The sequence below is a fragment of the Pyxicephalus adspersus genome, chromosome 2 (genome assembly GCF_032062135.1).
Source record: "Pyxicephalus adspersus chromosome 2, UCB_Pads_2.0, whole genome shotgun sequence".
In the NCBI taxonomy this organism is placed as follows: domain Eukaryota; kingdom Metazoa; phylum Chordata; class Amphibia; order Anura; family Pyxicephalidae; genus Pyxicephalus; species Pyxicephalus adspersus.
This window is the reverse complement of record NC_092859.1, coordinates 159,926,594-159,939,890: the sequence shown is the minus strand read 5'-3', so window position 1 is coordinate 159,939,890 and position 13,297 is coordinate 159,926,594. Positions and strand designations below refer to the sequence as shown.

The window sequence follows — 13,297 nt, the reverse complement described above, 5'->3', positions numbered from 1 at the left end:
ATGAGTACGAGATAAAAGGAGAAGTTTGCCAAGGCATTCAGGCAGTTTGGAGGAATAAGGAAGATGATAAAATAAAAGTAAAAAGATTTATTTAGTGTAAGATCTATGACTTCCTTATTGAAGTCTTTGGGGGAAATAGATGAACAGGTGAGTCAGTGAAGGTAGCAAGATAAAGGGGGAGGGGGGGTTATGGAGCGGATTGGGGAATATTGGAAGGTTGGACGTGGCAGGAGAATGGTGACTTTGAATCTGAAATAAAAATCTATTGATGACTGCAGTGTGCTGTGTTTGGTGGGATCGCTCAGCACATTGGGCCTGATTTATTAAAGCTCTCCATGGCTGGAGAAGATACACTTTTCTCATTAAACCTGGGTGATTCAGAAAACCTGGAATGGATTTCTTCAAAATCATCTGCTATTTGATAGCAAAGGTTTTTAATGCTGGACCAGATCTATTCCAGGTTTGCTGGATCACCCAGCTTCACTGATAAAAGTAATTTAATAAATCAGGGCCAGGTTACCTGATAAGTAGTGATATCCGGGGAAATACAATCAGTATTAAAGCGTACCTAAACCCAGACATTTCACTATAAGACAACCCTTTTATGTTAATTTAAAATTCTGTTTTTTTTTTTTTTTACATGCAACACTCTTTTTTTCTTTAAAAAACCTAGGCGATCGAGAATGAATGGGAGCGCAAAGCAAAGCCTCCGGGGATATCTACGTCACGCACCCCGGAAGGCTCTTGGGTGCTTCTTCTGTGCATGCCCTGGCATCTCAGGCACGTGCAGAAGGAGCCTTTTCATTCAAAGAGAAAAATTTGCTGATCTCACCCATGCGCAGTGAGATTGGCAAGTTTTTTTTTCCATCCTACGTCACCCGATCTCGCGCCTGTGTCGGGTGACGTAAGAAGGAGAACCAGAAAGAAGGAGAAAAGATGGCGGAGCCCGGAGTGCCCGCTTGGGGATGGATGCCGGGACGATGTAGGATCCGATGAAAGACACCTCCGGATGGATCGGACTGCCCTGCGGGATAAACTTTTTAGGCACTTCTCAGTTGAGTTCCTCTTTAAGGACTGTGGGGTTGACCTCAAAACAGATTTTTTTGCAGTACAGAAGCAGCAAGGCGTAGAGACATGGAAGTGGAAAAACAGTCGCAATGGTGCCCGCATGGCCTGACCTCATTTGTTACATCTAATAGGGGAAGTGCACAAAGCGCACAGAAATGTATAAATGGGAACATCAGACAGTGCTGGGCTTTCTGTGCGCTGGGCTTTCTGTGCGTGGTCTATATTCTTGCATATGATGAGGAACGAGGATTTAGGAATGAAAGGTGCAAAGTCTGCATATAATAAAGCTATAGAGGTGCACAGGAGACCAATGAAATGAAAGAATAAATTACAGGAGCGATTCAAGGCTCCAAAAATCTCACCGGGGATTGCTGTGGGTAAAGATAGAAGATATGGAGGCAGAAAACAAAGCCAGGTGGTAAGTAAACATGGCAGCAATGGGGGGTACAATGTAAAAACCCCTTCCTTCCCAGCCCCCAACGGGTGCAAAGAGACAATGGAGAGCTGAGCTTATTAGGTAAGTTTGGGAATGTGTTGGGGGTCACTGAAATTTGGGGAAGCATTGGGGTCAGGGCAGTGATTTTGGGGACTTTTAGGGGAAGCTCTTTATTTTCACCATGGCGGACCCTGTCCTAGCTCCTGATACAAGGTCATTTTATAGTTTGAGTTTCTGAAAATTATTTTATTTATTTGTTCTGATAACATTGAACATTTTGCCAGGCCTGTGACGTCACCGAGCCAGCAGGATCCAATATGGCCGCCAAGGGTGACGTTTCCTTCAAGCTAATGGTGACGTTGCACCTGTTCCTATCCAAGCCTCACTCTGATAGGACTATAAGTCACGCCCCTTCGACTCATTGGCCAATCAGTAAAGATGGTTGTTCTTCAGATTGAGGCTTGACACGCAGCAGGCGGAAGTGCGCATGCATCGCTCTGTACCGTGGTTCTCTGGCTGTCATGTCTCCCCTCGCCCCGGGTTGCGGGTCCCTCCGGTCCGCACTTCTCCCGCTGATGGTGCTGCTCTTGCAGCTCGGTCTGTCCCGGGGCTTGTACTTCCATATCGGGGAGACGGAGAAACGTTGCTTCATTGAGGAGATCCCGGATGAGACGATGGTGATAGGTGAGAGCAGCGGCTGTGATCGGGAGGGCGCTGACAGCGGATCACCAGGCCCCGTCCCCATGGCAACCAATGCAATGTGGGGTTTCTGACTCGATTTTCAGCTTCTCACCCCAAACAAAAAGTACAAAAATCAAACAAAACGGAAAACTTACTGAGGAAGGGTGGGGGAGGTGATAAAGAGACCCGGTCATGTCATTGGTCCTGGAGGGTGACCGGTGAGGATCTGGCATAGTTAGTTCCTGGTTTAGGTTAAACTCCTGGCAGGAGGGTTAAAGCCGAGCTCACCTGTCCGCCTCACCTGTCCGTGTTCCAGCACCAGGCACCGCCGTCTTCCTCCTATTCCTAACCAAGCAATGTTTTAAGCTGAATGGGAAGAACCTGTAGGTGACCCAACTCTTCAATGATCACCCCAAAACAGCCGGCTGTTTCCAATAAGTGCCGGGCGGTGCGCCCAGCTAAGAGAAGCCGGGGAGATCACTGCTTTACTTTTGGGGGGATCTTCCTCCTCCTTGGTTGGCTCTGCTGGAACATAATAATTGTACATTGCCCCGACACATGCAAGGGAAGCCGGGAATGTCATGTTACCCTGGCAACTAGAGGTGACACCGCGCATGCACTGCACATTGCGATCTGGAAGGTAAGTTGCATTATTGCAGAAGGGACGTCACCTGTCTGTTTATTTCTGCAATAATGACTGGCCTGATCATACGAACTAGGAGTGTAAGCTTAGTCCCAGTTTAAGGTTAGGAAAGGGTTAGAGTTTGAAAATTGTTTGTCACTGGCTAGGAAGGGGTTAAAGCTTGGAGGTTGATGGACACTGGGTGGTAAAGGGTTAAGGTTTGGAGATTGATGGATGCTTGATAGGATGTGGTTAAGGTTTGGAGACTGTTGGACACTGGGTAGTAAAGGGTTAAGGTTTGGAGATTGATGGACGCTTGATAGGATGTGGTTAAGGTTTGGAGACTGTTGGGCACTGGGTAGGAAGGGGTTAAGATTTGGAGATTGTTGGGCGCCGGGTAGGATGGGGTTAAGGATTGGGCATTGTTGGGTATTGGGTAGGAAGGGGTTAAGGTTTGGAGATTGAGTACTGGGTAGGAAGGGGTTAAGGTTTGGAGATTGTTGGGCACTGGGTAGGATGGGGTTAAGGATTGGGCATTGTTAGGTACTGGGTAGGATGGGGTTAAGGATTGGGCATTGTTGGGTACTGGGTAGGAAGGGGTTAAGGATTGGGCATTGTTGGGTACTGGGTAGGAAGGGGTTAAGGTTTGGAGATTGTTGGGCACTGGGTAGGATGGGGTTAAGCTTTGCTACCAGATAGGTAAAGGTTAGAAACCCAGAATTTGACGCACCTATAGACAGGTGAGTGAGACGATCCTTCCTCTACCCTACCCATCACTTACACTTGGCATTGGATGGGATTGGCAAGCATGGAGGCACAGTACGCAGGGGGGGGGATGTATAGGAGTTGTGTGTATGGGGGGGGTCATTACGTGGAGGAGAGAACATAACAGGCAGGGTGAGGAAATGTAAATGGCTGTGCTGATGAGATGGAGCAATGATATATCAAGGCGATTGTTTTGCTGCACGGAGGGGAAGTGGACATTTTTAGCTTTAGGAGTGTTTTTTTTTTTCATACTGGAAGTTCTTCCTGAACGTTGGACATGTTGGGGGTTGGCACCAGGAAGGAAGGGGTTAAGGTTGTCACAGTCTATAAGAGAGGACAAAGTTCTCTAAAATTTCTCCTTTCTCTGCTTTATTCCTGCAGTGCAGCCTCCACTTGTATTCTACATCTTTGGCTGTGTCAGATGCTTTGCCCATTATGCACCATTATTCCCTCCTCTGGCAGTGTCACTGCTGAGACTTCTAGTGCTGCAGAAGTGGGAAGAAGTGATGGCGACACAAATACCTAACACTCCCGCTGGTGTCCAATTACAAGGAAACCCTAAGGGGCCAGGATCTTCTTAAATTGAAACTAAACCCAGGCAACCCACCTGTTCCATCTTCCTTCTCTTCCTCCCCTTCCTGACATTCATTTCATCCTTCGGTCATTTTAATTGGCTGTGCTGGAATGACGTAACTTGTTGTGAGCATGGAGGGGTTAATTCATCCCAGCACATGCAATGGAAGCCGGGAATGTCAGGTTTCCCTGTCAATCAAAGCTGACACTGCACAGCTCAGCCTTTTGCTGATTGGAGATTGTTGGGTACTTGGTAGGACAGGGTTAAAGTTTGGAAATCGTTGAACACTGGCTAGGAAGGGGGTTAAGGTTTGGAGATTGTTGGGCACTGGGTATGAAGGGGTTAAGGGTTGAAAACTTATGGGCACTGGGTAGGAAGGGGTTAAAGTTTGTAAATTGTTGAGCACTGGGTAGGACGCGGTTACGGTTTGGAAATTTTTGGGCACTGGGTAAGAAGGGGTAATGTTTGGAGATTGTTGGTCACTAGGCACGACAGGTTAAGGTCTGGAAATTGTTGGGCACTGGCTAGGAAGGGGTTAGCCTGACCTGAGCTGGAGTCATGCGCACAGTGTGTATGGTGTTGCTAGGATGGGAATGATCATCCCACACAAAGGCTCCTCTGAGCTCAGGAACCTGGGAATTGTGAAATTGCACTGAAGCTGAGCTTCAACTTACCTGACACAGCAATACAAACATATGATCCTGTGTTTCCCCGGCTGCTTTAGCTGGGCGCACCACCCGGCTGTACACACGTACAATTGTTCTCATCCAATAATCGGCTCAGGGCTGTTATCGGACGAGAATCTGGCATGTACACAGTGCTCGCCGTCCATCGCCCAAACGCCTATCTTGGTGGATCGACGGATATTGGATGATGAACGATCTTAATGAAAGTAAAGGGGGGAGCGCACAGAGGTGTGCCTCCCCCTCCATAGAGCTTAATGGTACTGTATGTACAGCACTCGTTCATGCATTGTGTAGTCATTTGTCATTGTAAAGGATGGTGAAAGATCCTTTCCAAGGACAATTATTGCACGTGTGTACATAGCCTAAGTTGTTATTAAAACGTTGGGTCACAATAGAGGAGCCACCAACCACCTACAGCTTCTTCCCACCCATAGTCCGGGGAAAATACTGTATGGGCAGCATGGAGGCTCTGCATTACCAGGGTTAAATCTCAGCCTAGACACTATCTGCATGGAGTTTGTATGTTCCCATGTTTGGGTTTCCTTCAGGCACTCCAATTTCCTCCCAAAAGCATGCTGGTAGGTTTATTGGCTTCCCTCCAAATAAAGACCCCAGGCTATGTCTGCTACATTGGACTATGACTATCAGGGACATTTGATCATGGAGAGTCTGACCTGTGGACTCCGCACATTGCTAAATAAATACTAATATAATAAGATAATATAAATAATGCTGTAATTGCTGCTTTCAGTTCTCTAATCACTTTCTGCTTTTATATCCAGGTAACTACAAGACCCAACTTTGGGATAAGCAGGCTGAAACCTTCCTTCCTTCTACCCCAGGCCTGGGTATGCATGTGGAGGTGAAGGATCCAGATGGGAAGGTAACATAACACTGATTTGTTTATTTCAATATTTGTATTAAAAGAGAATAGGAGAGGACATGGGATCAATACAGCAATACAGATAACAGTAATAATGTAACAGCCGGTTGTGAAGGGGGAAAGGAGGAGAAGGTCCTGAACCGATGAATGATAATCCAAAGATTATCCAAAGAAAGTTTGAATTGTTTCTGCTTTTTGTGCTGAAACTTGTACAGATTTGTTCCTATTGCTGATCTCTTCCCGGAAACGCTTCTTTTCTGGCTGTCACAGACCTGGAACTGGTATTCATGTAGTGAAATCTATTTGTACCTGTGTCAGTAAGTCATTGAAGTCACTGAACTGGCACAACATCTGGGGAATCATCATTATCAGTTGGGGAGGGAGCAATAGGAACCCTATTATGTTTATTATTCCGGGTTTTACATCATTTAGAATAAAAGATTTATGAACAGTTGTGTTTGTTTGTCCATAAAACTGAAAGCTGCTTTCTTTTGGCTCTGATCCTGTTGTATAGAAATAGACAGCTATCCCTTATTTTAAGTGCTTGCCGACCCCGTGAGCAACATTATATTAGTAAAGACAGAAAGCTGGGGGCTTAAATGGCAAAATCATTTTATATTGATAGAGAATTAAAAAAGCATTCACGTTTACATGTATCAGTAACAGTCTCCGTGCAATGGGTTAGTCATTCCCATTCGTACTTCATAGGATTTAGTACCTCATCTCTATAGAAAATAATTCCTGATAAATATTAGTGGGAGTAATGTCTCCCGTTCGGATGTGTTTCACCTGCTGGCTTCTTCAGGGGATTTTTGTGAGAATGTTAACAAACTATTGAAGTAATACAGACTAAAATAAAAGTTGCATACTTTTCACAATAGGGTGTATTGATGAGTGGTGTTTCTATATTATGTATCCATGTGCAAATGGGATTATAGTACAGCAAGTGAATAATAGTGTGTGACACGTGTTCATATGTATACAAGGTCTTTAAATGAATGATATCAAAATACAGAGTCCAGGTGATTTGAAGTTATGATACATATAAATATAAAGTTATGGATGTGTAACTATTGTGCTGTAATTGCTGAGTATTTATCTCACTTTATATTTCCCCCTGGTATTAGGCTATCCTGTCAAGGCAGTATGGATCAGAGGGACGCTTCATCTTTACATCTCACACCCCGGGCGAGCACCAGATCTGTCTGCACTCCAACTCTACAAGAATGTCTCTCTTCGCTGGAGGAAAGCTGGTGAGGCCAATCTGACTTTATAGGGGATTTATTCTATAATATCTGTGTATGTATATAATCACAGAATACACAGTTCATATTATGATTATATTATGATTCCATGATCTTCACTAAGATTGTTGTATCATTATTATGATTATTTAGATTACAGCTAAAGTCCAGGCAGGCACTGAATACACAGATACAATAAATATATATATATATATATATATATATATATATATATATATATGGAAACTGTTCTTGCAAAGGATTCCTAATTGTATGTAGCCAATTTCCTGATTCAAATGGCACAGCCAGATCATCAACCTTCACTAGGCATCACTGGTAATATTATTATATTAGTATTTATTTAGCACCAATATATTACATAGCGCTGTACAAAGTCAATAGTCATGTGACTTGCTGTGCCTCAAAGTTGCTCACAATCTAATATCCCTACCTCAGTCATATATCATTACCATGGGCAGCACCGTGGCTCAGTGGTTAGCACTCCGGCCTTTGCAGCGCTGGGTCCCAGGTTGGAATCTCCGTCGGGACTCTATCTGCATGGAGTTTGTAGGTTCTCCCTGTGTTTGTGTGGCTTTCCACCAAGTACTCCAGTTTCCTCCCACATCCCAAAAACATGCAGTTAGGTTAAATGGCTTCCCCCAAATTGACCTTAGACTGTAAATATGTAATAAATATGTCTATGGGGGGGGGGTTGTGAGCTCCTTTGAGGGACAGCTAGTCACATGGCTATGAGATTTGTACAGCGCTGTGTAATATGTCGGTGCTATATAAATACCATGTAATAATAGTCCAAGGTCAATTTAGGGGGAAGCCAATTAACCTAACTACATGGTTTTGGAATGTGGGGGGAAACACTCACAAACTCCATGCAGACAGTCACCTGCAGGCTTTTAATAAATCAGGGGCAGTAAACTCTCCCGTCTGCTTGCTGAATAACAGAACCTATAAACACAGCCAGCCTAAATGGCTTCTAGCACTGGCCTTGCATTAATCAGACTTAAGTATTATTGTGCAAGGAAATTGACATCAAGAGATTTAGGTATTTGAACTAGCGGCAAACAAAAAGTATTATATTGTAATAAAAGTATTGCTGCAGTGGCTGAAGGTTCTATTTTGTTTTTTTTTTATAACTAGTCTGTCTGTCAGGAATAGAAGATTTGCCTGGGATAGTGTCTTCTGCCAAATGAAAAATAATTGTCGATATGTTCTGTAGTTTTCATTACGTGTGCCCTGACTTTATCCCCTCCTCCTCACAGAGAGTTCATTTAGACATTCAGATTGGAGAACACACAAATAACTACCCTGAGATTGCAGCAAATGACAAGCTGACCGAATTACAGCTCCGAGTCAGACAGCTGTTGGATCAAGTGGAGCAAATTCAGAAGGAGCAGAATTATCAGAGGGTAAGAGAAAGCTTTGGCTTATTATGAGACATTGCAGAAAAAGTCACTATTAAAGCGTAGCACCCCCTCCCTGCACACCGCACAGAAATATTATTACATTTCTTTATGTAGATCATTGTTACAATGAAGTTTATTCTGCTTCTGTTTTATCTTTCCTGGGTCCCTCCCATTCTTACATGCTAATGGCTTTTTTAAAGCGGACCTAAACTTGAAATTTTTACTTTACATAAAAGGGTAAACAACCCTTTTATATAAAGTTGAAAATGTATTTATTAATTTTTTTAATGCAGCACCTCCCATTTTTGGTGATCAAGACAAATTGGGAGAGCAAAGCCTCCCGGGATACCTACATCATGCTTCTCGGTAGGCGCCTGTGTGTCTGCGATGAACCTTTTACTTAATAGGAGAAAAAAATTGCCAATATCACGCATGTGCAGTGCGATCTTCAATCTTTTCCCCCATCTGTCTGCACGGTGAGAGATCGGGTGCCATCTGGACAATAACCCAGAAGAAGAATGAAGAAGATGGCGGCACCTGGCACTTCTTTTAGTGGAGAGCCTAAGAGGGATACTGGGACGACGCAGGACCCAATCAAAGAAACCTCCAAATGAATCGGCTGATCCGTGGGATTTTCATCACATACCTTAGTTTGGGGGGGAACTTCCCAATAGAGCTCTGCACTTCATTTTTCAAAACACACGCATTGCCTTGCATTGGCCCTTGTTTATTAAAGCTCTCCAAGGCTGGAGAGGATACACTTTCATCGTTGAAGCTGGGTGATCCAGCAAACCTGGAATTGGATTTCTTAAAAATCATAAGCTTTTTGTTAGCAAATGTTTTCAATTCTAAACCAGATCCATTCCAGGTTTGCTGGATCACCCATATTCACTGATGAAAGTGTATCCTCTCCAGCATTGGAGAGCTTTAATAAATCGCGGCCATTGTGTGTGGCAGGCCATTCGTTTGAATGAGAAACACTCTGTATTGCACAGAGATATGATGCATGTTGTGCTTTGGTGTAATGCATAGTGCTGTAATTCCCTAGTAAAATAAATTTTGGGTTCAATCAATGCCGCTCCTAAACATGTATTGCTCATCGATGTGTCCATATTTTTGGAAAGTTTCTTTTATTCAAGTTGTTTGTTTTTGACCTTTTAAGTAACAATTGAATTTCCTCTTCTTTCATAGTACCGGGAGGAGAGGTTCCGTCTAACCAGTGAAAGCACTAACCAGCGTGTCCTGTGGTGGTCTATTGCCCAGACCCTGATCCTCATCCTCACCGGCATCTGGCAAATGAGACATCTCAAGAGCTTTTTTGAGGCCAAAAAACTTGTGTGAAGCATCTACCTCTGTGCCCAACTTTATACTGTACCCCCCACAACTACAGAAACAAACCTGGTTGTCACCCTACTTTCTATACTGTCTCCCGGTCAATGTATATTGGGATAGAAGCCTTTGTACATTAGCTCTCATAACAGAATTAACAGTTGGTCCACAATGGTACATTTCATGCCCTTTTTGCTGCTGGCAGGCAAAGACAAACTGGGAGGATCATTGGAGTGAGGTTGACATTTTGTTAGTGCATTTCATCATCTTCTTTATTTCCGGAGTTGTGAGATCCGCATGCTCCTAATATGAATCCCTCCTCACCTGCCTCCTATAAAGTCTCTGTCTGCCATCCTAATATCTACAATCCAAACCAATCTCTGATGGTATTTGAGATTATTTATAGCCAGCAGTTTCTATCAAGTGGTAGTTTGATGGACTTTTTTATTTATTTACACTATACAATGAGCAAACTGTTTTCCAATGACTGATGCAGTCAGCATCCAGCTTTTCACCTGTTATGGAATAAAGGGCCTTGTGTATATAAGATGTGAGTGAAAAGGGCGGTGTCCCTTCTATAAAGCAATCAGACGCAGGTGAAAAGAAAAACGTGGCACTTATAATCCTGTTCTTTACACAAGGCTAGGTCTATGCATGATGGGGACGAGTACTTCATCTTCTGGATTGTAGAAAATGTTCTGCTTTTTGGTTAGAAAGATTTGATTTTTTTTTGTTCTGAAACTCCTGTATATAAAGCATGGTGATTGTCTGCAAGAATTGAGCAAATGGGGTTTAGTGTGCACCCCTGTAGAGGATTTAACCACCCCCTTGCTAAAATCATGTGTTACGCTATAGCAGCCATTTGTTCCTTTTTGCTGCAATGTACTGGTTGCAGTTAGTGACGATTAATTTGCTGATTTTTAGCATTGCATTCCATGCCATTGGATCCGTCACGCTGTCTTGTGGATTCTCAACTATTAATTGTCACTTCAGCTGGGGCTACGTCACACAACCAAATCCCTGATTATTGCCCCCTGAGACATGACATGAGGGCATATTTAGGAGAACTAGTTTGGGGATTTGCAGAAACAACTCAATAGGTACAGTCATTTTTATTAGTAGATTAGAGGATTGATATGATCACTGAGATTAAATCCAATTTGTCCCTCCCCATTTTTTCCCAGGTTTCATTAATACCACCAACCTTGTACACTCATCAAAAGAACAGGACAATATTTTTATCCAGGCTGTAGTACAGGTACAGAATCCCACAATCTGTGTATTGATAGCCTGAGAAATATAAAAGATATAAAAGGATTTGGGAGATATTCATAAAATTGTGTTGGCTTCTCATTCACACAGAATATATAGTTAGCTGCAGTAGTAAACTTAGGATATGTATAAATATATAATTGGTTAGCCTAAAAGACCCAAGTCCATCAAGAAATGATGAAACAATTTGGAAACAGAACCCAGTACGCACATTGAACTCCACCTTGCTTGAGGTTTATAGCAGTCGTTCCTGTTGTTAGTATCTGGCTACTGGTATTGCTGTAGACATAGCGGCTGGTTTACCTGTTGGTATATTTTCATCTCTTGGGCCAATCTATGGAAGAACAGGGCTATACAATCCACACTTTTAATAGCAGACAGCCCATTTAGAAACACAGATATTTCTAATAATTTTAGCAGCTTTGTATAAATGCCTGGCTGCCCTGAATTTATCCGACTGATTGGTGTATTGGAACTTTACTATCAGAACGTTCAGTATCAAATGTCTCTGAGAGCGAGGTGTGCGAATCCATCGCCCCATTCCTGCAAAAACTTCACCCTGACATTACTGTGGAGGCAAAGGGCTCTTCCAGCAGGACTTACATCCAGGGTAAATATAGGAATGGCCATTCCTGCCTCGTATATTTATCCGCCTTTTAAAGTCTCACTCCCACTGCTGCATCCTGTAACATCTGAAAACTTGAACTTCTATTATCCCAAATATTACCCACAGAATTCAAGTAAAGAGATCTTGCTGATGTTCCTGTTATATTGGAGTGATTATGGATGATGCAGCCAACGACATTCAGCTGAAATATTAGACTGCTCTGACCCTTACCAGTTTGCCTACCGGGGTTGTGTATGCCAGAGAGATTATAAAGAAATTTGTGTAGCATCAGGACGCTGACACCTCTTCTGCAGGGCACAGGTGTGAGGGTTAGCAGCAGGAAATATTATAGGGTTTTGCCACTAATAAATCGCTCGCATTGACAAGGTCTCCGCTCTGATGATCCACCCACTGGACGCGTCCTGACTTACACGAGTCCCTCATCCTCCTGCCAATTCAGCCTCCAAAATATTTCTAATATATTTTATTTTGTACGTTTTGGATTTAAAAAATGTTTCAGTTCTGTGGCTATTTTGAATTGTAATAAAAGAATATTTCCACGGGTCATGGTTCCAAGTGTAATAGATACATTGGGTCCCTGATGTGGGGACTTTTCCGGTTATCGGGGAGAATGCAGGTGGTGGATCCCTATATCTGGATCAATGTGGGAAGTTTGGGGATTGAAATCCTGATTATCTGAGAGTTTTTACCGATAAAACAAAGCGAAAACCAAGCAGAATGGCTGATGTTGGACATCGGGCACTGTGTCTGTACTTGTAAGATGTTTTATCGGCATCGGTGGGAAGACAAACCGGTAAAATGATGGCAGTCTGTGAGTGGAGAGCTGTGTGATGCTTGGCCAGCTTTGTGAATCAATATGAAGTATATTGAAATACTCAACAGATGACATTTTTATTTCAAATCTGTATAGTTTATGTACATGCCAATCTTTTATTTTCCTTTATTTCCTATTTGTTGTGTATTTAAACCTTGGCAGAATAATTTTTACCAACCTCTTCCACAGCGATGTCATATACACACTTTGTTCACCCCAGTTCCTGTATTTGCTAGTTAAAACACTAGACTTGATGATTGCAGATGTAATGAATGATTCCTGGGTGGATATAGGTATCTTCAGATGTTGGCCATCAGCAGAGATGTAGAGCGAACCTCAGAATCTGGGGCATAGGAAAGAGTTATATGACAGAAACACATGCAACACAAACCCCTTGTGTATCTCCAAAATCCGCCCCTACCCGTCCCCAGAGACCCCAAACTCGTACACACTAACCTCAGAATCTGGGGCATAGGAAAGAGTTATATGACAGAAACACATGCAACACAAACCCCTTGTGTATCTCCAAAATCCGCCCCTACCCGTCCCCAGAGACCCCAAACTCGTACACACTCTTAGCTCTCGTCTGGACTACTGTAACCTCCTCCTCTCTATTATTCCACTGAACCTGACTCTCTCCTCTACAATCTATTACACTGGGGAAAAAATTTGAACACCTTTTTTGATGACTTAAATTTTTAAGCTTATTTACATTAAAATCGGTATGCTGATTCTGAAAGTGCAGTTAGGTTTCTTCTATCGCATCAGGTTTTTTCTCTACCGCCTATATTAATGCGAATACTGTAGCATGGATTTGTATGAGCTATTCATTTACACCCAATACAGTGTGCTCTGAGGTTGTGCACTGCTGTAC

General features: G+C 43.1%; 1 protein-coding gene across 1 annotated transcript; it reads left to right on the top strand.

Annotated features, from left to right (window-relative positions):
• Positions 1-1,974: 1,974 nt before the first annotated feature.
• On the top strand, positions 1,975-12,151 carry TMED4 (transmembrane p24 trafficking protein 4). Its single transcript, XM_072402915.1, has 5 exons — positions 1,975-2,188; positions 5,615-5,715; positions 6,843-6,968; positions 8,237-8,383; positions 9,572-12,151. The coding sequence occupies exons 1-5, from the start codon at positions 2,026-2,028 to the stop codon at positions 9,719-9,721; spliced, it is 687 nt and encodes a 228-aa protein (XP_072259016.1). The 5' UTR covers positions 1,975-2,025; the 3' UTR covers positions 9,722-12,151.
• The last annotated feature ends 1,146 nt before the right edge of the window (positions 12,152-13,297 follow it).